Here is a 26205-nt window from a genome sequence, read left to right on the forward strand (position 1 = left end):
CTCCTTCCAAACGTCTTTTGTTCTTGAACATGTTATATTTCTTCATCTATGCATTTGTTCTGGCTCTTTTAAATGTTCTTTAAATGCTCTTGATTAGCCTTCTGATTTCTGATGCTGATACAGTAGCTCTTCCTGGAATATATCTTTAGTTATAGTATAATATACATTTTATAATTTTGTTAGTAAGGGTTTAGGGTCTTAGGTACTGCTTTGTGAGGTTAATATTTGTACACTTTTTGCTTTGCTGTTAATGTAAAAGTATGTTTTTTGATTATATTTTCTATCTTGTTATTGCTGGTTTACAAAAAATTACTGGTCTTTCTAGCTCCTTTCTCTCTTCTTGGCTCATATTTCTTCAACTCTTATGTCTTTATTTCTCATTCTTCTCCCATACCCTTGTCAGAGGGAAAAATGTGTCTTTCCTTTACTCATGAAGAGCAGTTTTCTGATTTCTCCTGATACCTTCCACCTCCTGATATCAAGTCCTATAATGCCTCACCCAGCATTAGGAGGCTCTTGAAAGTAAATTCCCAAGGACTGATTTCTATCTGACAGAAATTCTTCCTATATTCCTAAAAATTTTTAATTAGTTTTACCTGGAAACTAAATCAGAAAATGTATAATTATTAGAGCAGAGACTCTAATAATTAAAGAATTATATGAAACATCATTAACACTACCAGCTTAAAATGCTGTTGTTAGGCAGTGGTAGCTGAAATTTTAAAGTTTACTATAGAAACCATTATAGTAGTGCATGAAATTCTTAGAACAGAATGATTATCTTCCAATTTTAAACTTAAAATTCAGAGGTGAAATTCTGTATTGTTTAAAAAATGAAATTGTAATGCACACTTTTAAAATATAAAAAATCTGTAATTAACTCAGGAGGTGGAAACATTTATTTTATTAGATATAATCAATTTAATTAGAAGAGCTCTTTTCAAAAGTTGTGTTTTTAGTGAAGATAAGAATCCTTATTATGTTAATCCTCCATATGGAGAGACTGAAATAAATGATTCAGATAACAGGTAAAAAAAAAAAAAAACCTTTGGGAGAAGACAACAAAGAAAAGGAATACAGCTAAGAGAAATGATCAGATGCAAATAACCTTGGGGTTGGGGGTGAGAGAGGAGTGGTAGTGTAGAATTGAGGTAAATGGTCAAAGTGAACAGCCTAGTTTTCAGATTCAGGAGCAGATCATATTAATAGGATTGAAAAAGATAAACTTCGGCAGACTATGGTTAAAAATAGATTAAAGTTTTGTAGTAGCTACTTCCATCTGTATACGGCTTCATATGTCTCAACATATGCAACCTCTGTACAAAGGAGGCAGTTATGTCTAAAAACAAAGGATTTGGAATCAGATTACTTAGGTAGAGATTCCAGTTCTAACATTTAAGGCTAGTAATATCATGAGTGAGCAATCCGATCTCTTAAGAGTTTCAGTGTCTACCTCTGTAAAATGTGTATAATAGTAGTACCTGCTTCAAGGGTTGTTTTGAGGATAAATTGGGATAATTCAACATAAAGAAATAGCCCTCATTTAAGAATGCTAACTACTATCATTATCAAATATACCCCACTTTAATGTTAGAAACTTTTTCACTTGAGGTAGAAATAAATTATCCCTGACTTTCCAAGTTGGCTTATTTTTGTATCTCTGCCATTCCTGACCAGGGCAAGAAATAGATTAAAAAACCCACATCAACCAGGGCTGTGATTAGGATACCATCAAACATCTGCTTATGAACTCTGAGCTTATAATACTGTGTCCTCCAAGCTGCAGGCTTCCCCTATATTTGCCAGTATATTATATTTATCAGTATGACAGAGTACTTGCCCCCAGCTCTTGATTAGCCTTCTGATTTCTGTTGCTGATACAGTAGCGCTTCCTTGAATTTAAGCCTGCTTTACTAGTACTCAACAACCTACAGAGCCGTAGAGTCTATGTCATATTGTTAGCACAAGTTCATGTGCCCAACGCACAGTGAGGCTAAACAAACCAAAATGTTGGAGTTTGGAGCAGAGAAAGGTTTATTGCAGGGCCCTGTAAGGAGACAGGTGGCTCCTGCCCTAAAAAAGCCCTGAGCTCCCTCAAATTTTGGAAAAGCATTTTTAAAAGCCAGGTGAGGGAGATGGTTGCAGGGTATGTGATCAGCTTGTGCACAAGTCTCTGACTGGCTGATGGTGAGGGAACAGGGTGGTGTCACAGGGGTTAACATTATCAATCTTTTGGCTCCAAGAGGCCTGGAGCTATGTGCTCATGGTCATCAAGTAGTTAATATCTTCCATTTGGTGGGGGGTTTTCACACCTGTAAAACAACTCAGGAAATGAGCGTCAAATAATGTTATCTAGGTACTTCAGAGAGGAGCTAAAGCAGAGGATATGGGGGAAGGTCTGTCTTGGGAAGGCCTTATAGGGTTCTGCTCAGTTACAATATCATTACTCCTCTGCTCAAAAGCCAACAAGAGTTCCAAAGTTTTCTCAACTCAGAAGATATACCAAACTGGCCTCATACGATCTGCCCCATCTGGGGTACATGCCAAACTTCTCTGATCTCATCTTTTACTCCCCCACCCCCCATCCCCAACCCCCCAGCTCAGTTTGCTCAGGCTTCCTTGCTGTTCCTGCATATACCAAGCATGCTCCCTTCTCAGGGCCTTGCTGTTCACTGTCCACATACCTGTTTAAATGTCAGTGAAGCCTATCCTAGCTCCTCCATGTAAAAAAGCAATGTGCTTCCTCCACCCATCTTTGCCATTTTCCCTTACTCTGCTTTATTTCTTTTACAACATTTATCACCATCTGATATATTATATATCCTTGTTAAACTGTTACCTATATTTTTCGTTATAATGAGGTCAGGGATATTGTAACTCCTTAAACAGTGCCTGGCACATAGAAGGTGCCTAATAAACATTTGCTGAATGAATGAATAGAAAAATACTGCAACAATTCTGAAAAATTAAAAAATAGAGGACTGGTTAAATAAAATGGGATGTTGCACTTAAGTAACAGGCAGATAGACCCTTCAAAAGCCTAGAAGTAGAAATGAAAAAAGCCTAGAAGTGTGGAAATGAAAACTAGAATGTGGTTCTGTATCTCACAGGAGGAAATGCTGGGAATACCAACTTCTAAAGAGGTAATAGGTATTTTTCTTACCCAACTGATTTCTGAAACCATAGGAAAAGTAGGTTTCTTATCATAAAATGTGTTTTTACATTAATCAACTGCTTCTATGGTCTCAAATAGGTTTATCCATGAGATGTGTGTATGTGTACCTCCAAGGGCTAAAAGGATTTTTAAAAAGCAATCTTATTCTATGTAGATTGTATTAGCTCAAGCTGCCATAACAAAATACCACAGATGGTTTGAACAGCAGAAGTTTATTTCCTCACAGTTCTGAAGGCTGGAAGTCTAAGATCAAGGGCTCAGTTTCTGGTGAGGACTCTCTTCCTGGCTTGCAGATGGCTGTCTTCTCATTGTATCCTCACATGGTCTTTCCTCAGTGCAGATTCATGGAGAGAAAGAGAGAGACAGAGAGAGAAAGAGAAAGAAAGAGGGAGCGAGCTAGCTCTCTGGTGGCTCTTCTTATAAGGATATGAATGTCATTGGATTAGGGTCTCACCATTAGGACTTCATTTAACATCAATTACCTCTTTTTTTAAAAAAGTATTTATTTATTCGGCTGTGCCAGGTCTTAGTTGTGGTACATGGGATCTTCCTTGCTGCGTGATGGATCTTTGTTGTAGCAACTTTTAGTTGCGGCATGTGGAATCTTTCAGTTGCGACATGCAGAATCTTTAATTGTGGCATGTGGGATCTAGTTCCCTGACCAGGGATCGAACCTGGGTCCCCTGCACTGGGTATACAGAGTCTTAGCCACTGGACTAACAGGGAAGAGCTAACCTCAATTACCTCTTAAATGCCCTGTCATCTTTGTAGCCCCAGAATTTAGTACCAAATTCTTGTATTTATTAATCAAAAATATTTGAATCAAGGAAAAGCTTGAATTTGAGGCAACAGTCATATATATTTCTACATTTATCCATATCTATATATCTATCGATCTAATCATCTATCTATCTCTACAAGTTATTAAACAAACAGAACTTAGCAAGGTACAGATAAGAAACAGTTATAGTTTCCTACAAATACTGCCCCTAATAGGGCCATTTTAAATTCTCGCTTGCCTCCTGTAACAGATATCTTATCACATCATCACATCTTGGGTAGATTCTATAACTTCCTTCTCAATTTCAGTGATTAAAAATCCATCCAGTCTAAAACTCCAATTTCATATCCAAATCAAAGATTTCCTCGTTTCTGTCATCTACTAGTATTGTGGCTTGAAGGACCTGAAATGGGGAGGGGTATGGTCTTCCTTTTGCCTCTTTCCCACTTTCCACCTTGGGGGAAAGAATGTAGTTTACCTCTGGGCTTCAGGTCCTTCTTCCCTTTTCTAGTTTCTACCTCCTCCAAGAAGTGGACACAGGGAGGAGTTGGAGGCAGTCAAAGGGTTGTCGTAGTCTTCCTTGTGTTCTTTGATACTAATTCTTGGGTCAACACTGACTGGTCATTGACAGACAATACTTTCTCCACAGCAGGCACTCAAATACTGGATTTCTAGAAGAGGCACAAATGTGAGTTCTTTAGGGCCTTCCCAATCTATGGTGTCCTGCTTAACTTCTTCCAGTCCTCCTCAGCTCTTGTACTCAGTGGAATACCCCATGGGCTCTGGTTGCTGGGGTTTTTTCACCCAGCAGTTAGCTTCTTTTGTTGCTGCCATCATGATGGCACAAGTCCAGCTAATTTTTTTTTTTTTTAATAAATTTATTTATTTCTTTATTTTTGGCTGTGTTGGGTCTTTGTTGCTGTGCGTGGCTTTCTCTAGTTGCGGCGAGCAGGGGCTACTCTTCGTTGCGGTGCGCCGGCTTCTCATCGTGGTGGCTTCTCTTGTTGCAGAGCACAGGCTCTAGGCACGCGGGCCTCAGTAGCTGTGGCTCGCGGGCTCTAGAGCGCAGGCTCAGTAGTTGTGGCGCACGGGCTTAGTTGCTCCGCAGCATGTGGGATCTTCCCGGACCAGGGCTCGAACTTGTGTCTCCTGCATTGGCAGGCGGATTCTTAACCACTGCGCCACCAGGGAAGCCCCCTAGCTAATTTTTGTGGTGCTACTTTGGCCTACAAGAAACTCACATTCTCATCAAAGCAGAAGTGACAGCTGAGCTACACCACAGGCCTTTCTGTTTGCCCTGCCATAATTCACCAATTCTTTTTTTCCTGTTCACACAGACTTTGGGAAGAGCAGGTAGTCTGTGTCCTAATTTGAAAATGAGGTGTTAGTTTTCCTTTTATGCAGATACATCCAAACTTTGCAAATTATTCTTAGAGCACTTCTCACTTGACTTTTCAGAAAAGGGCAGGGGGAAGCCACAGAAGAATTCCCTAAACCAACAATTCATGACTTCAATAATTTCCATTTTCTTCCTTCTCATTCTCCTGTTTATATGGATTGGGGTAATTGTGGTTATTGAGGGGCCAGTTCTGCTGATTTAGTAGGTGGAGATACTTACTGCTTTTTTTTTGGCCTCAGTTTTGGACCCTAACTATCAGTTTTGGATCAACAAGAAAAGTTCCACACAACTTCAAGTCACATTTTGTCTATGGAACTTTGCATTTCACTCTGTTCTGTTGGGGTGTGCTTATAGAGCTTGGACCTTAGTTTACTCTTATTAGCATCCTGTGAGAAGTAGAACAGCTATCCCCCATTTTGCTGATGAAACTGAGACAATAAGAGGCAATCTAGGACTAATTAATTGAAAAAAAACAACTCTTCCATGACTATAGTCAAGACTTCAACCCTCCTCTATTGTTTTTGCAAAATGCTGCAACTTTTTCAACTTTAGAACATGACCTTATTTTCTCAGAGTTATAATTCTGTTTGCTGGAGAAGTAAACAAAATCCCTCAGAGCTGAAGGTAAACCTATTTACCCTAGTCTTAGCAGAGTGTGTACCCATCCTTCAAGTTTTCCTCACTTAAGAACAAGTTTCCTGCTTTTTCAGGGTATGCATATAACGAAGGGGCATTCATATTTCAACCTTCATGTGAAATCTAAATCCCTATTTCCTCAAAGTCCTTTTTACTGGGCATTTCCAAAAGCCTTAGGAACATTCATGAATTTTTTTTTATTCTTTTGGCCATGTCACGTGGCATGTGGGATCTTAGTTCCCCGACCAGGGATTGAACCTGTGTCCTCTGCATTGGCAGCGCTGAGTCTTAATCACTGGACTGCCAGGGAAGTCCCCATTCATGCATAAATACAACTCCCTCAGGCCTGCTGAGATACCCTAGATTTCTTGCATTAAGCATACAGACTACACACCTGAGATGTACTATATAATAACTGTAAGGTGAATGTAGATGAATTAATGAGTTAAAAATACAAACATGTTCTGGCCCATTGTGCTTCTAGCTTAGTTCAGTGATGCCTGTCCCCTAGTTTTCCTTCCAATAGAGCTAAAAGGGGAGAGTGATAAAAAAGCTTATGTTTATGGCAAGTCTATGTGCCAGTCACTGATAGTTACATTCCATATATTTTCTCATTAAATTATAATAAATACTCCATAAGGTAGGTATTATTACTCTGTTTTACAGACTAATTAGACAACTGAGGTTTTGAGATGTTAAACTAACTTAAATAAGATCACTACTCAGAGGTAGTGAATTCAAGTATAATTTTATCTGATTTCCAAGCCTGGGCTCTCCTGGCACAGAGTAGAGAAACAGAGGTCAGGTTAAGAGAGTAGAGGTGGTATCCTGGTATGTGCTAAGGAAAGCAGTTATAACCCTTACGAGTACGTATTTAATATGAACATACTTTACATAGAGGTTCATAACATATTCATAGATATTCATGAAATCTATGATAGATATTCATTAAATATCATAGATATCTTGCATAGATATTCATAAAATAGCCTTCTCAGATGGACTTTAGCATTTCAAATTAAACTTCCCCAAAACATCATGTCCCTTGAAGAACTCTCCTTTGTCTTTATGCCTTTTTTACACAAAATATCGTTTGTGGTTGTGATAAATCATTATAAAGTGACCTCCAATGAATCACACCTCCCTGTATCTATGATCCTCTGCGTGTGAAACTGTCACATCTTCCATCAAGAGACTGAATTTATCCCTCTGCCTGTTTGAATGTGACGTGGCCTTGTGATTTGCTCTGACAAATAGAATGTGGTAGAAGTAAACTTGTACATGTTCCAAAACCTTGGGCTTATTGTTACTGAGTCCAAGCTCGTTCTGCTCACTGCATGACAGGCCAGTAAATCAAGAGATGAGGTGTTGAGGCAAGGAATAATGACTTTATTCTGAAAGCCGGCATACCAAGAAGATGGCAGACTAGTGTCTCAAAAGAACCAGCTTATTGGAGTCTGGATGCCAGTTTCTTTTAAAGAACAGAGATGGGGAGGAGGTTAGGGAATAAAGTAAAAAGGCCATAAGTTTTGCAAATATCTCCTGGAATGGCCAGCCTCAGGGAGGGGATGTGTTAATTTCTTCTTTCTCCTAGCCATCCACAGGTGGACAGGGTCAGGATGTTTCCCGGAACAAAAGCACTTTGGTTTAACATTCAGGCAGAGGGGCAGGGTTCCCGGAGGCAGGCCATTATGTATAGACAGTATCCTCTTAGTGAACAAAAGCAACTGGAAGAAAAGGTTAAGGTAAAAGAAACAGATCCAACATGAGGTCAAATTTTGTTCTTCCCTGTAACATTATAAGGCCTTGGAAGCATCTGCCTTTGCCCTCTAAGTGTACTATTCTGAGACTGACATGCAAAGAGGAAGCCCAGGGTAAAAGTGCATTTGGAGACAGGGGTTCAGCCAATGCAGCTTTCTCAGCTGATCTCAGTCCCCAGCTGATCCACCAGCTGAATGCATCTTTCTGAAAAATAATACATTGTTGTTTTAATCCACTAAGTTGTAAGATGATGGATTCTTAAAAAGCAATAAAAAAGCAGAAAGTGGTACTGGAAGTACAAAGCAATAGGTAAATCCAACAGAAATTGGTACTGAAAGTACAAAGCAATAGATAAATATAATAGAAATTAGTATTGCTCTAAAAAAACCCAAGTATACGGCATTGTCTTCAGGACTAGGCAGCCTGAGAATGCTGAAAGGAATAGAGAGGAAACTGTTAGTAGAAGCTAAAAAGCAGAGAGAAAATTGCTATGGGAGACCAGAGAAGAGAGGTCTACCAATTAACTATTGCTTATGGCAACTTGGAAGGTAGAAAATGCACCTAATGAACTTATTGATCTCACTAATTTCCATGTAGGGTATAGAAAATAACAATTAGCTTCTTTCAGCTTTGTCTGATGAGAGGTGGTATTTTATATTGCTGCCATAAAAAAATTATCACAAACTTAGCAGTTTAAACAACATAAGTTTATTATTTTATAGTTCTGTCAAAATTTAGAGATAGTAAAAATTAAAACTAGATCAGTAAAATAGTATTAAGTAAGAGTTTATGGTGTACAAAAGGATAGTTTGCAAACTGGGAGTCTTCAAATCCAACACTGAGATGAAATTCAGAGGCATGATGTCACAGGATGACTTTGTATAGTAGAAGTAAGAAAGCTGTTTAACCTTTACAATGATCGGGTATTACAATGGGGGTTTCCAGATGGTAGGGGATTCATTAAAATTGATTAACTTGTACCATTTTAGGAAGATGATTATCAGAGGCACTTAGAAGAAAAAACCTACGTTGATTTTTACTTATGTTCATGAAATAAGCTAGATTTATTTTCTTTAGGTAACTTAAATGACTTTGTCTGCTTGTAGGATTTTCAAGCCTGGCCTCTATTTTATTTTATTTTAACATTTCCATAGGTCAGAAGTCCAATAATTCTCACTGGACCAGAATCAAGAGATCAGCAAGGCTGTGTTCTGCCTATAAGCTCTAGGGGAAGATCTATTTGTTGACTTGAAAATAAAACACACAACATAAAGGGTTGTGAGTTTAAGTTTTATTCAGGGTCTTACTGAGGAGTATAGCCTGGGAGACAGCTCTGAGGAAGTGCTCCAAAGAGTTAGGGGAGGAGCCAGAATACGTGATTTTTTGGCCAGAAAATACATGTAGTCACGCATATATCTTGGTAAAAGATGACTGCTAATTACAAAGAACAGACATCTCGAGTTAATGATTTTAGTGCTTTTCTATGTATGGAAGATGCAAGAATCTGGAGTCATTGAAATTCTTCCTGAGACATGAATCTATCTAGGGGCCTGTTTATTGAAAGCACAGAGTGCCTCATCCTGTTTTTCATCTTGAATTCCTCTCAGGGGAGACTGCAGTGGGTTTCAACTTAACCCTTGTATAGCTGGGTGATGAGTGATGCTCTATGTTCTTCTTTGCTCACAATTTCTTTGCTCATTAAAGTTGTTTATAGAATCCAGTTCTTTGTGTTTGTGGGGCTGAAATCCTCATTTCCTTGCTGCTGTCAGCTGAGAGTCACCCCTAGCTCTAAAGGCCACCCACACTCTTTGGTTCCCTTCCTCCACCTTCAAAGTCAACAATGGTAGGTTGTGTCCTCCTCACACTTCTAATCTCTCCTCCTTCTTCTTGTGTGAATATCACTAACTACAGCCAGGAAGGTTCTCAGCTTTTAAAGACTCATTGGCCCGCCTGGATTACCCAGGATAACCTCCCCATCGTAAGATCTGCAACCCTTAATCACATCTTCTAAATCCCTTTTGCTATGTAAGCTTTCCTAGGTTCTAGGGATTAGGTGTAGACATCTTTTGGGGGTCATTATTTTCCCTACCACAGAGATGAACTAAAAAAGAACTTTCAGTTTACAACAGAATTTAGAGGAAATATAGAGGACTCAGAACAGTCCAGTAAAAGATTTTTAACATAAGAAATGGCCTCAGGATAAAATTTTAATCCAAGGGGATGGCTATAAAACTCCTTGTTAAGACCTCTGAAAGATTCAAGCAGTGATTTGAAGACTTCCTTAGGTAAGACAAAGGGGTTTCTACAAATCTGAAGGGTCTCAAATGTGGCCCAATGTATAGAGATGCCTATCTCAAAAAGAATTATGTCTGTGGCTTTGGCCGCAGGAAGTAAACCCCAATCAGATTTATAAGAAGCCTGCAAAGTTTTTAAGGGAATTGTATTAACTTGGATTAAAAGGAACAGAGACAGTTCAAAATTTTAAAAAGGCCTCTGGGCCTCCAACTTTGTTTGGGCAGGAGGCAGACTGGGAAAGCTACTCAGCTACAAACAGGAGTTGTACGTTATAGAAAAGAAAGGACTCAGTGGCAGGGCAGAGAGCCAAGGACAGCAATAGATGAGGAAACCCAGTAACACTAAGAGCAGAACTATGCCCTAATAAAGGAGCGTTCCCTGGCTCTAGTGTCAAGGGTGCTAGTGACATATGCTCAACTGGATTTCAGAATTCTGTGGTTCAGTGTACACTATGTTCTTTCCATTCTAAATGCACATCAGCTCCCTCCCCTCACCTTATGAAATTGGAGTGTTTATTGCTGTTATGCTGTTCGTGTTTCACTGTTAAATGTTGGAGGCTGGGGCAGGGGGAGATGAGGAAGTCACATAATTTGTCTTTTTAGTTCACAGCTCTCTGAATCAACAGGTGATGTACCCAAGGAGCTGAACCTATGGAATCATACCCAAGGAACTTTGTCTGCACCTGGACTTGATTTAGGTGACAAGATATACAAAGATGACTTTGGTGATTAAATGAGACTTTGGGGTCTTAGGAATGGGCAAATGTAGTTTGCCTGTGAGAGGGACATGAACCATTGTGGCCAGAGGATAGACTATGGTAGCTTGCTATATAATGGCCTGCAATGAATCATGCCTTCCTGTGTCCCACAGCCCTTTGCACTGTGACATTGTCACTGCATCCATGAAGATATGAAATCTATTCCTCCACTGGCCTTGTGACTACATTTGACCATGAAAAGAGATCTCTGGGCCTCCAACTTTCTTTGGGCAAGAGGCAGGCTGAAGGAGGTGGAAGAATATGGTGAAAGTAACATTATTTGTGGTCCAGAGCCTAGATCTTAAGAGGCTCCATAGCTTCCACAATTGCCCTCTTAGAACACTGCTCTGAGACTACTAAGCACGTGAAGAAGCCTTGTTTGAATGACTATATGGAGAGAGACTCATGGCCATCCCAGCTGTCTCATCAGCTGAGCCCAGCCCCCAGCCAACCTGCTAGCTGAATGCAGCTGCCTAAGTAAGGCTAGGCAAGACCAACAGAATGTCTACTCAGTCAACCAACAGAATCATGAAAAATAACAAATCACATTATTTTAAGCCACTGGGTTTTGATATAATTTGTTACTTAGTAGTAGATAACTGGAACTGTAGCTTAAGCACTTAAGTAAGTAGTAAAATATATCTCTTACTAGTTCATACATTATCTGTTTAACCATACAATTATTCCAAAAGTGAAAATGAATAGTGATGGCAAAGTATCATAATCATAAAATGCCTTAGATTGATCAGTATTATTTAACATTTACTGAGTAACCATAAACTATAGAATTATCTTTAAACTAGAATGAAGTGATACTCTTCTAATAAAAGTTTTTTTACTTTTTGTGAAATTTGGCATTGTTGCAAATATAATCTCAATATACCCATTAACTGTATCACCCTCAATTGAATTCTGAAATTAATAGAGAAGTCATATAAAGAAGTAAAGAATGAAAAAAAAAAAACAAAAAACCTTTATACCATTATTACCTGGGCAATAAAGAAAGTCTAGCTGTAAAGATAAAATGGAACAATAAAATAGGTGGCAAAACTCTCATCTTCATCAAACAGTCAAGAAATGCTCTTAACTTTTTTCCCGTTAACAATTTGTTTTAGTAAGATTCTGGGACTGTGTAGGATTTGTTCATATACTCATTTGTTATTTATTTGGCAAACATTTATCAAGTGCTTATTAATGTGCCATGCATTGTGTCAGATACTGGAGATATAATAGTGAATGAGATAGATTTGGCTTCTGACCTCATAAAGTCAGTTGGGGATAAAAGGTGGGTGGGTAATGGAAATGTAAATACACTGCTACAATAAAGTGTGATAGGTGACAGGATAGGACACTAAAGTCGCCCCTTGTCTTTCTGTATCCATGGGGGATTGGTTCCAGACCACCATCTCCCTGCCACCCCCAACAGATACCAAAATCTTTGGATGCCCTTCCATAAAATAGCGTAGTATTACACAGTATTGCATATGACCTATGCATATCTTCCTGTATACTTTAAATCATCTCTAGATTACTTATAATACTTAATACAATGTAAATGATATGTAAATAATTGCCTGAGCATGGCAAATTTACGTTTTGCTTTTTGCAACTTTCTGAAATTGTTTCTTGCAAAAAATTTTCACCTGTGGTTGAATCTGTGGATGCGGAAACCCATGTATACGGAGAGCTAACTGTATAGAAATAGGATTTTGTTGATTCTTTTTAAAAGTTTCTTTATCTCAATAGCTTCTAGGCTGCAACTGTAAAAACACTGTTGTTTCTTTTGTAAATTGTTCACTTTTGCAGGGAGTGCTACATCTTTACCCCTCACATTCCAAGTTCCTAGAGACCTATAAATGCCCTTGGATTATATCCTATGGGAATCCTATTTATTTATTTATTTTTGTCTTCACTGGGTCTTTGTGGCGGGGCAAGGGCTCTTTGTTGCGGTGTGCCGGCTTCTCTAGTTGCGGAGTGTGGGGGTCTAGAACGCACGCATGCTCAGTAGTTGCTGCGCATGGGCTTAGTTGCCAAATGTGAGGTCTTAGTTCCCCGACCAGGGATCAAACCTGGGCCCCCTGCATGGGAGTGTGGAGTCTTAACCACTGAACCACTAGGGAAGTTCCTGGGAATCCTTATATTGTGTTGTCTCCTGATACTACTGATCCACAAAGGATGCTGCATCATAGAAAACATTATTCTTTGATTTTCCCTTAGGATTTCCAGCTGGTGCCTAAATGGAACTTTCAGAATAAATAGTATCTTCAGAGGGCATGTAATATAAGAGGTAGTTTCAAATGTCTACAGTTTGCTTTCACTCATGCCCCTTTAAATCTCCAGCCCCTTTAAAGAATACCAGCCTCATTTTTGGTTTGTTTTTGACTGTGCTATCTGACAGACATCTTGAAGACCAAGACCATCCTCTATTCATATGTGTAGACCAGTAATCACATGATAATATGTGATGAATGACTCAAAGAACTGTTGCAGAAAAATGATCGGTTTGAGACCATGACTATTTTCCCATTGCATTTTTTTATTTGGGCATGTTCAAAACTTTGATTTTAAAACCACTCTAGCAAGCCACCAAAAAAAGAAAGGAAAAAAATAAACACAAAAAGCAAGATGAGATCTGTGCTTAGCTTGTTTTTAATACTGTTTTACATGTGAATGATTATTTTAAGACATCAGCTAAAGAAAATAGTTATTTGCCTTACATTATTCTTAACTTTATTATCATATATGTGTCAGGGACAATACAGTACAAAAACAAAACTAAAATGACAACCTATTTTGTTAAATTAAACTTGTAAAAACCAACACACTATGCATAGTTTCAATAAGGTACAGTTACTAGAGTGCCAAACAGATATTTAAAAATTAACAAGGAAAAGCAGGAAATGGCACTGCTCATACAAAAATCTACTTCCTCTTAGACAACAGATGTTGAAAAATGATTTCCTAACAAAAGCAGCAGCCCTCGAGAAGGAATTGATAACCCTAGGGATAAGTTTTCTTTATATAATTGCTGCAAAGTTTGACAGCAAAGAACTCCTCTTCCTCCCTTGAGGAGTTAAACTTGGATTTGTGATCTGTGTAGTTTTCCTGTAATCAAGCCACAGGCCTTTTGCCCCCTTTCAGGCTGCTCTTTACTCTTCTTTTTCCTCAGTTAAGGAAACGTGAAGTACAAAGAAGAAAGAGTTGTAACCCCTCCCTCCCACTTACCTCTTCTCTGCTTTCGGTTACTTGGCACCTTCCCTTCCCAGCGTTTCCTAGTCAGCCCTACTACGTTCCCAGGGCTCCTGCTCCTCCCATTCTCCCCTCCCCCAGCTCTCCCGGGCCCTTTCTTTTTTTTTTTTTTTCTTTATCCGCTCCCCTCCCCTAGGCGTGCTTCCCAGCGCGCTTCCCTTCCCCGCCTCTCGATCCCGCATCCCCCCTCCCTGCCCGCCTCCTACCTTGTGACACATCCCGGGTCCTCCCGGAGGCGGCTGCAGCGGCAGTAGCACTAACAGCGCCTCCAACCGGAGCCGCAACCCCAGACTCAGCCTCCACCCCGGCCCCGGCGCCACTGCTGCAGTCATGGCTGCTGATGGGGTGGACGAACGCTCGCCTCTGCTCTCCGCATCCCCTTCTGGAAATGTCACTCCCACGGCCCCACCATACTTACAAGAAAGCAGCCCCAGAGGTAAGGCCAGCATAGATCTTTCTACTTTGTACGAAAAAGCCTAGGATGTAAAGACCAGGGAGTTCTGAGGCGGAGGCCAGCCTCTCACTTGGGCTGGGAGAGAGGGATGCTGACTGTGCCTTCTGAAGCAGAGCCTGCCTGCCTGAGAGCTTCACCGCAGGGCTTTCTCGTGGTGTAGTGTGAGGTGTGTGAGTGTGTGCGTGTGTGTGTATTTCGCCCCTTCTTACCCACGGGTATGGGATGTGTGTGTGTGTGTGTGTGTGCACCCTGTCTTATCCACTGCTGTTGGGGTGTGTGTGTGTGTGTGTGTGTATTTCACCACTTCTGACCCAGGGGTACAGGATGTGACATGAATTGCCCAGGTTGGGCTTTGCTGTTTTAGAGCAGCTCCTAAGTGCAGCTGGATGGTGGTGCAAATCTTTCACAGTCATTCACAAATTCTTTCAGGTTGCTGAGAAACCAGGAGTACTGCTCACCTTGGCATCTGTCCTTGAAAGGGCTTAGCTTGAAAAATATGCATTTCCTACCATTCACCCACCAGTGGTCTGTTCAATCAGGGAATTGCCTTAGCAAAAGGAGAAGAGTTAATCAATATTCCTAACATGTCTGAAATCTCTGCCCTTCCTTATTGCTTCTACTTGTAAGGAGTATGTGTTAGTTTTAGTGGTAAATGAAGAGGAATAGAAGAGAAGATGGAATATTTTTGATGCATATCTGAGTGAGATTGAAATTGACTTTTAAAAGTAACCCAAGTTAATAAAATAAATATTTCTATTTATTTCTCTTCGTAAGATGGAGTCAAGAAAGATTTGATGGCAATGGGGTCTGAAGAAAGAAGGGGGAAATCTATTTGCCAAACTATTCAATTTATTCCAAGATCTATCCTTGTTCTAAGCCTTTTAGTTGATTCCTATAGTAGAAATAAGGCGGAGTCAGTAGTTACAGAAAATGGAAGGCAAGACTTTAAAAAACCACTTAGAGTAGTGAAAAGATTGGTCAAATATGACACTTGCAAATGTAGGTTAAGTGCATCTCTCCTTTTTGGCTGAATTTGAGACATTTAAAAACCCAAGGAGGCAAACATTAATGCCTTTGAAAATGTGGGTGGATCCTGTTTCCTGTAACACAACTTTTTCTACATTCAAGTCTGGAATTGGAGCAGCTGTAGAGCAGGTCGAAATTGTCAAGCATTTAAAATTTCCATTTAATACTTTATAACTTGAAAAGCAATAATCTAAATCTTAATCCACACTTAACAAGAAGCAGGACAAACGAAAAGGATGTTTAGCAGTGAATAATTTAGTGTGTTTAATGAGTTGAGAAATAAGGTGCAAAATGGTACAGATACTCACCCATAGAAAACCCACAAGTCATGTTTGTTGGTCAGCATTAAACACGTGTCAGAGGACACCTCTTGGGGGAATTTCCTTAAAAGGCAAATTTGATGGTAATGTGTTTACTGTTATCTAAACTGTATGGTCTACAACAGGTTTAAACACTTATTAATGACTGTTTCAATTTCATCAATTCACCCTTTTAAGACAAAATATTCGATGATTTATTGAGAGACAGAATTTAGATTTAAGAAACTGTCCCAAAGTGCTTTGGCACTTTTCTAGATTTTTTTCCTTTCCCTGGTTGCTGTTATAAAGTGAACTTCTTTTTCTTTGTAAGAATGAAAATAAATATGTGAAAAAGAAGTGAAAAGTGTACCTCCTCTTCCTGGTCTTCAGGTAAGTTTCTCAAGCATTATATAACTAAATCCCTGTATAGTCTCAGAAATGATCTGCCACCAGGTGTAGTTTGCCCTGGGGGACCTGACACTTGAATTCTTTCTTCCAGTTACTAGCTGTTGACCTCAGAGTAGCTACTTTACATCTCTGGGCCTTAGTTTTCCACCTGAGAAAGAGTGGTGTGGTGTGTTCCCTTTTGCTTTTATATTCCATAACACAGTTGTTCTTGGTAAGGAATCTGGATACACCTAAGAGAATATATCTGTGACTTTAAAATACAGATGATTATTATCTTTTTTTACCTCATTCTTTTACTTCCAATGTCCCTTTTTTACTTAAATTTCTATTTCTTCCAGTACCTTTTTGAAAATTTTCAAGACAGTATTATTGAACATTAAGGAGTGTTACACGGCTCTTTTAAGCATCAGAAGACCAACTAGCATGCAATATTTTTTTCTTCCATAGGAAGTATTTGTATGTGCCACATGACCAGTCAGGGCATTCTATTCAAAGCATGTATTTCTAAAGGCAATGGCAAAATATTTTTTCTTCCTATGCTTTGTCAAGTTGAGATAGTTGAGCTTCGCAGATCAATAATATGGATTTAAAACCAGTATACAAGAAAGCCTCTAATAGTTCATCATTTGAACATGTGAAGTTTTAAAGTTTCAGAGATTAAAGTGCTAAGATTCACCATCCAGAGGAACAGCAATACATAGAAGGTATAGTAAGCAGATTTAAATAGAAGACTTTCACAGACGCCTGAGTTGTTATTAATCTTAGGCCATGGGAATCTCCCAAATAAACATTGATTTCTACTGAGCTGTATGGATTCTGCCAATTAATACAAAGTTATTTATAAGAAAACCATTTTCCAAGTTTACAGAATTCAGGGATCCTATTCTGGTTCTCTATATAGAATGCTTTGCCTTGCTCAACAAAAGTAGTATTTATATTTATTGCCAGTACCTAATGAGGACATAGGTTATTATTAAAACTATCAGACATGCCTGAACACAAGGTGACCTAAGTGAAAGCCATATGGTCTTTTATGACCTAGTCTCGGAAGTCAAATATGGTGTCACTTCTGCCATGCTCTATTGGTCAAAACAGTTATAAACCACCTGCACGTAAGGTGAAGGAACATAGACTTCAATTCTAATGGGATGAGTATCAAAGAATTTGCAGCCATATTTTAAAACCACCACAATAAGCTGTGATATACCCACAAACTGGAACACTGTGCAGCTGGAAAAGAAATGAGGAAACTCTATGTACCATTGTGGAAAGGTTGCCAAGATATAAAATAAAGTGAAAAAAGCAAGATGAAGAATGAGGAAGGCATTTTCCCTTTTTTTGTATGAAAGATGGAGAAAAGAGAATATGTGTATTACATATTACAGGTATATATTACCTGTACTAGGCTAAAGAAACACTGGAAGGATTAAAAAAATAATAATTTAAGTGGAAGTCTCTGAAGTGAGGCATGGTAGATTGGCACAGAAATTGGAGTAACAATTCGAAGCATATATTTTTTTTACATTAATATTGATTTTTGAGCCATGGAAATATGTTACTAATAAAAATTTAATGTATCAGAAAGCACTTTGGCCACATTATGTTATTGATCCTTGTAGAGTTTATCCTTGACTAGGACCCTGAACAATGTAACAAATGCTATGTTTTAGACCATGTCCCCACATCTCTATACAGATCCTTGCAGTGGAACCTTATATTTCATTGTGTTTGATTTGGTCCATTACTCCCACTTGTCAAGATCTTAATAGGAAGAGTCCTGTTTGGATATGGGAAATGTATCACTATGTGTATCTGCTTTTTCCTAAGACCATGCTCATTCCCTCATACCAGTATCATTTATTAGGCACTTCTGGTCTTCTCTAGATGAGGATTTACTTTTTGATTCCTATGGGTAGATAAGTAGGAAAGGGATTTTGGAAACTGAAACATTCAAATTCTATCCATTTGTCAAAGTCCTTTCTTTCCATGTAATCCTTTCTAATCTCTGTTACTGGACGATATATGTTCCCAAAGCAATGTCTCTCAACATTTCTACTATATATTTTAATACTTATTTGTGTACATGACCTTATCAAGGAAGGCAAGGAGGGAGACAGGATTCTTGTATCTTTTATCTGTGAGTCCTACATAGTCTCTTGCACTTGATCTTATATTTCTAGGTACTCAACAAGGATCCGTCATATGAATGAATGAGTGAGAAAACAAAGAAGGATGCCATTATGGTGATTTTGAAGTCACTTAGAGAGTGAAGGTTTTACAGGTTTACAGAAGAACATGAGAACAAAACATAGCAAAGGAAGGATCTCCATCACTATACTTCCTGCTGGCTACAATGAGGAACTCTCCTCTTAATGGATTAACTTCTGGATTTTTTTTATTAATCGCTATATTTTAAAATAAAATTTAATTGACCCATGGGGTAGAAATATCTAAGCACTAGAATTTAAGGGATTTATTCACTAAATATGCTTAAAAAATAAATATTGTTTCTAAGAGCCTCAGTTCACTCCATATATTGTATCTGATTTTGCTTAGATTTATGGTGAATATGTCCCAAATTCTAAAATTACTAAACTGGTGACTTTTATCTATAATCTATTAATCCCTAGGTCATTTTAAAAAAAAATGAGTGAAATATTTCAAGATAGAAAAATATTGAGTATAATATAGTCATTCATATATCATCATCTAATTCTATCAGACCTTAACATTATGCCATACTGTTTCATATATTGAAGCAAATAAAACATTGCAAATCCAGTTGAACTTTTTCCCTTCCCCATATACTGAGGTAATTTCCCCCCTCATATTTTCTCATCTAAAATGTCTTAAAACAAATTTTGGGTTCAGTTATACTTAAGTATATTTTATAACTATGATTCATGAATACTTGTAACTTGCAAGTTATCATTTAGTGTGTACACCTAGTTATATGCAAAGTTTTGCTCATAGAAAAAGCAAGTCTGTAAGAGTGAAAATGAGCTGTCTAGGAAGAGTGACAGAGTAGGAATCTGTTACCTCCTCTGGCTATAGGAGGAGTTTCTAAATTTCTAGGGAGGTACATTTTTTGCCTTGGAAACAATTTTTTTCTGCACTAAAAATTAGTATCTCTATATTTTTCTTGAAACACATGCTTTCTTGGAAGCAATATTGTAAATAAAAAATTAAGAATGGAGCCATGCATGTACAAACAATATGATTTCACATAAATCATGTCAGAAAAAATTGTATTTTTTTCAATAAAAATAAACACAGTAGTTGATAAAATGAGAGAAGAATATGTAACTTATTAACTGCCAATACTGGAAGGAAGTACTAGTACCACAAATGAAATACACTAGAATGAGGTAAAAATATTGCCTAATGAGAAATAGAAAAGACAGAGCAGAAGTTTTTGTCATCAGGGAATTTGTCATTGGCAGGTCACTGGGCATTTCTTGCCAGTATCTCCAGTTATATGGCAGCATTTTGATACAACCCAAATTCCTAAGACCACTAAGGGAGGGAAAAATAGCAGATAAACTGCCCATAGTGGAATTCAGTACTCATCATCACCAGCTGTATAAGAATACCTAGTTTGTTGTTGCCTTGGGGTCTACCATGAACCCACATAAGCTCCTACAAGCAATACTAGAGGCACTAGGATGTAGATTGGTATTGGTGCCAAGCTGATTTCACGACCAAACTTAATAAGGTATAGCTGTTTTTCTAGAGCTGCAGTTTGGAGAAAGGAGTTAATGGTTAAAATATATAGAAAGATTGCAGTACTTGAATGCTAAATTGTGCTAGAGTGACTCTTCTCTTCCCTCCCCTACTCCTCGCTCCTGACACACTGCGCCTTAGTCAGATTTATATGCCCTCCTCTATACTCCCAGAGTCCCGTGTGTGCACATCCTTGTTAGAGCACTTACCACACCAAATTATACTTGTAGTTTTACTGTCTTTCTACATGTTAAGAATGTGAGCTCTTTGAACCCTGGGGTATGCCTCCTTCTCCATAGTATCCCTGACATACATCCAGTACAGTACTTGGTACAGAACAGATGCTAAGTACTTGTGACTGAGTGCTAACTAACTCTTGGAAATCCACCATAGAGGGCCTGGCTGGCTGCTGCTTTTTGCCTAATTATAGCTGAAGGCCTCTTGACTTCCTCTGTCATCAGAGCTCATAGAGGGGGCTTATATCACATCTCTTCAGTTACAAAACTAGAATTGCCCTGGAGCAGCAGTCAAACTTAGAAAATGAGTGAGTTGAATGAAGATGTGACAGTTATTACCACTCCTACATCTTTCACAGTAGCACTGTCTCTGTAGTCCTCCCAGATAATGTGGAGCTGCTCTTGTTAGAAGATCCAGGGACCCTCTATGTGACCCTTCCTACCTTAATCTATGGGCCAGAGAACCAATTTAGGTATTTGCTGGTTGACAAGAATGTCTGTTCCAATAATATATTCAGAAACTGGGGAAATAACTTCAGCGTGGGTACCCAGATTTACTGGGACCACTATGGGTGGATCTGGGGCAAGACTCCATGTGTAACCTGATGGCCATCTATAACTTCTCTGACAGGTCGCCCACATTGGAGTTTTGAGTCAGGAATTAGCACCATTTACGAGCCAGTTTCTAGCGATACCTGAAATATCTGGGTATTTTCTTTTTCCCCAGTGAATAGTCACTCTAGTAAATGATCTCAGGTCTTTAGGGGAGACTTGGAGATTTATAATATATACTTATAGTAGTGTCACTGGATCATTCGTCAAAGGCATCAACAAACCCTCAATAAAGATGCTCTGGGTCTGTGAACTTGGCTTTGTTGGAAACTGGTTGAAAAACTATGACTCATCACTGTGGCTACTCAAGTCAGGTTGCTGGTTTTAAGACCTAGATTTTTCTATTATATATAACCAAGTAACATTTGTGTAGGTTACCCATCCATTTCATTCTTAGGCTTATTTCAATGAGCCTCTGCCAAATGTCCTTATGGATCAAAATTTTCTAATATCCACTATTTCCCATTACATTAAATGTACCCACCTTTTCTTTGACTTTTAAGTGCTGCCATTTGGCCTCTGTTACTCTGGGATTCCATGATCTCAGTTGGAGTCATCCTGCACTGTAATGCCTGGTCTTTGTAGGAGAGCCACCACAGTAGAATGCTTGTGTTCCCCTAAATAATGTATAAATCAATGCCTTAGTTAAAGGCATATCCTCTGGGTCCTCTCAGGGGATGTAGTGGGGTGTGGGATGCAGATTTCATATGATAAACTCACTCTAACATTCCTGACTCCTTAAACCTTTGATTGCTTCTTCTACATCATGCTAGGGATGTTCTGACATTTCAACCTCATTGAATGTAAGGCCAAGTCTCATCAAACCAACAAGTAACCTGATAGAGCCACTTCCAGATTTAAAACAAACATTGAAACCAGAACATTGGTCAAGTACACCTGGATTATTAAATTTGGCTCAACTCAGTGTTATATTCCATCCTCTTTGCTTTAACCGCCATAAGATTCACTCCCACACATATTCTCCAGGTTTCTGACAATATATATTATCAAAACATTGCAATTCTCTTGATGTATTAGTAACTTCTTTCTGAGTCACACTTTGTACTTGTCCTCCTAAAGCTTGTTGAGATCTGATCCTAGTTTATGGGTCTTGAGGCAACAAGGGGTTTTATGATGGGTCTTAAGGAAAATGGTCGTCTCCTTGTAAGACAACCACTTCAGGTGAGCTTATTACAGTTTTCCATTAAAAGGAGGCTCATATTCTCAGACATAAGAAGAAATGTTGTGTTCCACTCACAGGGGAGGCTCAGAGTGACTCAGGAGTGTAAGATTCTCAGCTCTGTTTGGGTACAACTATATGGCCCCATTCCAAGTTTCAGAGTTCCACTTCTTTGCAATCAGTGTCCTAAGTTTCACATGGCAGACTTGGTAAGGCTGTGGGTTTCCCTGACCTTATAATTTAGCTATCTATACAATTAAATTTTGTGTTTGATTTTCAGCAATATAAGCCCTGTGACAATTAGAAATAAGCAATATTTTTAGGGCTGCAATAGAAGTTCTCTGACCATGACTTGTGCTGAGAGTTTAAAGACCTGAGCTTCTCATTTTACCCCATATCACAATCCACACAGTAATTATTACTGCCATAATGGTCAAGTAAAGGAGCCTCAAATATCACAATCATCTACAGGAGATAATCTGATTCACCAGGATGCCACTGCATGCCATCAATCACTACCATACCATGTCTCATTGGTAAAGGAGCTCAGCACTGCATTCAAGCCCAAGGCATGACCCACCCATTTCTCCAGTCCCATTTTTGAGGGTCTGTTTCCTGGGATTACACCTGGTATGAGTTTTATAACAGTTAGGACGTGAAGATAGAAACCAAAAAATATAATATAACAGAAAGAATTAATTCGGTATAAAGTTGTTAAGTAGGTAACTAAAAGGTAAAGATATTACACTAACTTATCAAATAGGTATTAAATGCAGGAAGCAGCTATTACCTCTAGGGCTGTGAGAACAAAGGGAAGAGATTAGGATTATTAAAATTTAGCAATTTAGAGGAACATAACTGAAACATGAATTCTCAGAGGCACCAGCCCACTGGTGGTGATGTCTCTGAGCCCTGGAGAAAGATTTTGTACACCTGAAGAAAGGGCTACAAGTCCCTTCTTCCTCCTTCAACCTTGCAGGTTCTGTTTATCACCTCCTATTAACAAAACATAACCTGCAGCCAGCTGGCAAAGAAAAAATGTGGTTTGGAGAGTTTTAGCTCCAGCATGACAAAGCATAGAAGGGTGGATTTGGAGCTGAGAGTTGGTAGCCTAATAGCTGGCACATTTATCTTCCAAACTGACTTTAGCGAGATAGATCCTTATGAGGGTATAATGGTTCTAGAAGAATCCAAGAGTTTCCTGGAATAGTTTTATTTCTTTGGTTTCAGAGAGGGGAGGAACAGAAGGTGGTCTTCCCTTTCTTTGTGTTGAAATGGACTGGAGAGGTTTTACACAGGAAGTAGATATCCCATAGCAGCCAAGCACAACCTGTCCCTAACCATACTCTCCACAAAAATCCTATGGAGGAGAAAAAGCCAAAGCTTTCCTCACAGGCTGGTCCTTTATACTTTTCTTGCTCATCCTATAATCATAGTGTTCTAAATTATCTCTCATTTTAATCTGATGTCATTTTTCAATTTTGGTACATCTTTGTCAAGGGCCAGAAGGACTGCATATAAAGGCTGTATTAGTGAAGTAAGCAAATTAAACTGGAAAATGTTGTCACTGCAGAGATTTATAAAGGAATAACTGAGATAATAAAGATCAGAGCTATCCAGCAAAACATTTTCAACCTTTAAAATGCTGTATCTGGGTATATCTGGTAAAAAATGAAGTATGGATTATTACACCAGGATGAATTAGCAGGAAAGAGGGGCTTTTGGGCATAAAATAGATAAATTAGGTTGATGTTTATGATGGGAAAGTGTAATTTGATCACTTGTGGGTTTATAGAATAATAATGGTTCCTTTTGAGTGTTTTAAGGAAGACCATTATGTATGCCTTGTGATCTATGTTATTTTGTCTTGTCTCTTTTACGAGTCTCAGTTTTTCTGTGAATTTTTTATCATGAACTAATTCTTTCTTCATATTATATTCTAATTTTCATTTTCCCTGACTATTCTTTCTCCTCCTCCTAATCCCCTTTAACTCAGATCTGGTTCTTGTCTAAGTATTTGTGCAGAATCCCCATTAGTCCTTACACCTTTTCCCTATATTAAATCATTATTCATTAAGAGAGGCAGCTGTCATTATGGAGTGACCTCTGGGAGAAGAGTCAGCTCTTGGCTTTGCTGAAGTGCTGTATAAAAGTCTACTAAGAAGTCAGAATCTCTGGTCTTCAGTTTTCTCTTCCATAAAATGAAGAAATTAGACTAAATACTAGACTAAGATTGCTTGAATTTCTAACACTGTATAATTCTGGAACTTTGAGGGGGTTTTTCAGGTTTGAGGACTACTGGTCTAACAAATACTGCTCACATGGAGAAAAAAGATTTTTCACTTAGGCAAACCCCATAGAGAAAATGATCATTGTTTAAATAACAAGACTCTTCCAAAATGAAGAACTTTTGTGACTCTTAATATCCAATGATCCCAAGTTCTGAGATTACAGTGGACTTTTTATCCAGGGCAGAAATTTAAAATAGGTGTAATAGAGGTGATCTGTTGACTGTTTTAAAGTGAAAAGAGACAAAATGAACAATCTAAGTTGCTAATTATTGCAGGTTTACTGGCAGTGAAATAAATTTCTGGAATTACAAGTCCTTTACAAGAGGAGATGGAGTTGTAGGTCAAGGTTTCCTTGGGATAAAAGTACAAGAAATATCTCTAAATCAGTTTAGTGCTAAAGTAATTAATGGACAGAAAATTGAAATTATAGGCCTGAAAGCACTGTTTAGTGGAGCAGTTAGGCTGCAACATCTGTCATTCTACTGATCTCTTGGATTGATTGTACTTATCTGGTGGGCCAGGCCAGTGTCCCCTGTCCACTTCCCTCTCTCAGTGCATGATTTGGAGAGGGTATTCTATATATAGAAGAGAGCCTTTTTTTCAGTCATGCTGTGCTCCCCTGCTAGGACCCTAGCTCCTCTTCAAGGAGAGTAGTGGTAATATACTTAGTATCATTTTCCCAGGAGAAATAGATGAGCCTGATAAATTTCAGTGATTCACTTATTCATTCATTTATTCATCCATCATCCATTCAATAAATATTGAATGAGCATCTGTCATAGACCAAGCACTATAACAAGTGCTGTATCAGTCCTGAACAAGCCAAACAGGACCTTGGCCTCATGGAGCTTATAGTCTCTCCCATTTTAGACTTCTAATCCTCACTCATTCTTTCCCCCTCCTTCCACTTCCCAAGCCTCCAGAAGATTCTGGCATATTTTTGTCATTGAAAGCTTTTCTTTTTTAACAGGTTAAAAATTACATAGTACAAATTTTAGAGGAAAAGTTCACAAGGTTTTGTTTGTTCTGATACACTTCAAATGTATCAGAACTAAATAAGATCAACCATTAAAATCTTTAGGAGATTCCATTGAGCAAAACTTTTGCCTGTTGGAGTGAATGGGTTTTACCATCCTTATATGTAGCTGCAATGTGTGGCCTCTTCCCCTCACCCTCAATGCCCTTGTTTTCTTTGTGAAATTGTCTTGTCTTTAAATTTCTTTTCTATCACACTATGTAAGGTGGAAACCTGGAATTAATGGGAGACCTACTTCATGTTACTTTATGACTCAAGGAAAAAGCAAAAGAAGAAACTTTTATTAATAATGCTATTGCTAATAATTATTTTAAAAAGTATTTATTATTACACACCAGGCAGTGTGTCTTGAACTTCTAGTGAGGTGTGTATGCTTTTTCCCAGAACAATACCTTCTTTACTGAGATCTGATAATCTGCAAATTGCACAGGCTCAAATGTATTTTGACACATTGATTCTTTAACCTGTTTTTTCTTCTTGATTAATATATTACAGGTAATTCTGCATCAACCTTAAATTCTTTCAAGGATTTAAAACTATCTTTTGTTTGTTTTTTGTTTTTTGAATTTCATTTATTATTTTTTATACAGCACATTCTTATTACTTGTCTGTTTTATACATATTAGTGTATATATGTCAATCACAGTCTCCCAATTCATCCCACCCCCACCACCCTTGGTGTCCATACATTTGTTCTCTACATCTGTGTCTCTATTTCTGCCTTGCAAACCGGTTCACCTGTACCATTTTTCTAGATTCCACATATATGCATTAATATACGGTATTTTTCTCTTTCTGACTTACTTCACTCTGTATGGCAGTCTCTATGGCCATCCATGTCTCTACAAATGACCCAATTTTTTTTGGCTGAGTAATATTCCATTGTA

General features: G+C 38.4%; 1 protein-coding gene across 3 annotated transcripts in view; it reads left to right on the forward strand.

Annotated features, from left to right (window-relative positions):
• The first annotated feature begins 1945 nt into the window (after window positions 1–1945).
• The window catches only part of PIP4P2 (phosphatidylinositol-4,5-bisphosphate 4-phosphatase 2), a 91741-nt gene continuing 67481 nt past the window's right edge, over window positions 1946–26205 (forward strand). For all 3 annotated transcript variants that reach the window (XM_082364086.1, XM_082364088.1, XM_082364087.1), the window contains exon 1: window positions 1946–14489. In XM_082364086.1, coding sequence (XP_082220212.1) covers window positions 14384–14489 — 106 coding nt within the window. In that variant the 5' untranslated portion in view covers window positions 1946–14383. The remainder of the gene's footprint in view (window positions 14490–26205) is intronic.

Source organism: Balaenoptera borealis, assembly GCF_965194805.1.
Source record: "Balaenoptera borealis genome assembly, chromosome: 17".
In the NCBI taxonomy this organism is placed as follows: Eukaryota; Metazoa; Chordata; class Mammalia; order Artiodactyla; family Balaenopteridae; genus Balaenoptera; species Balaenoptera borealis.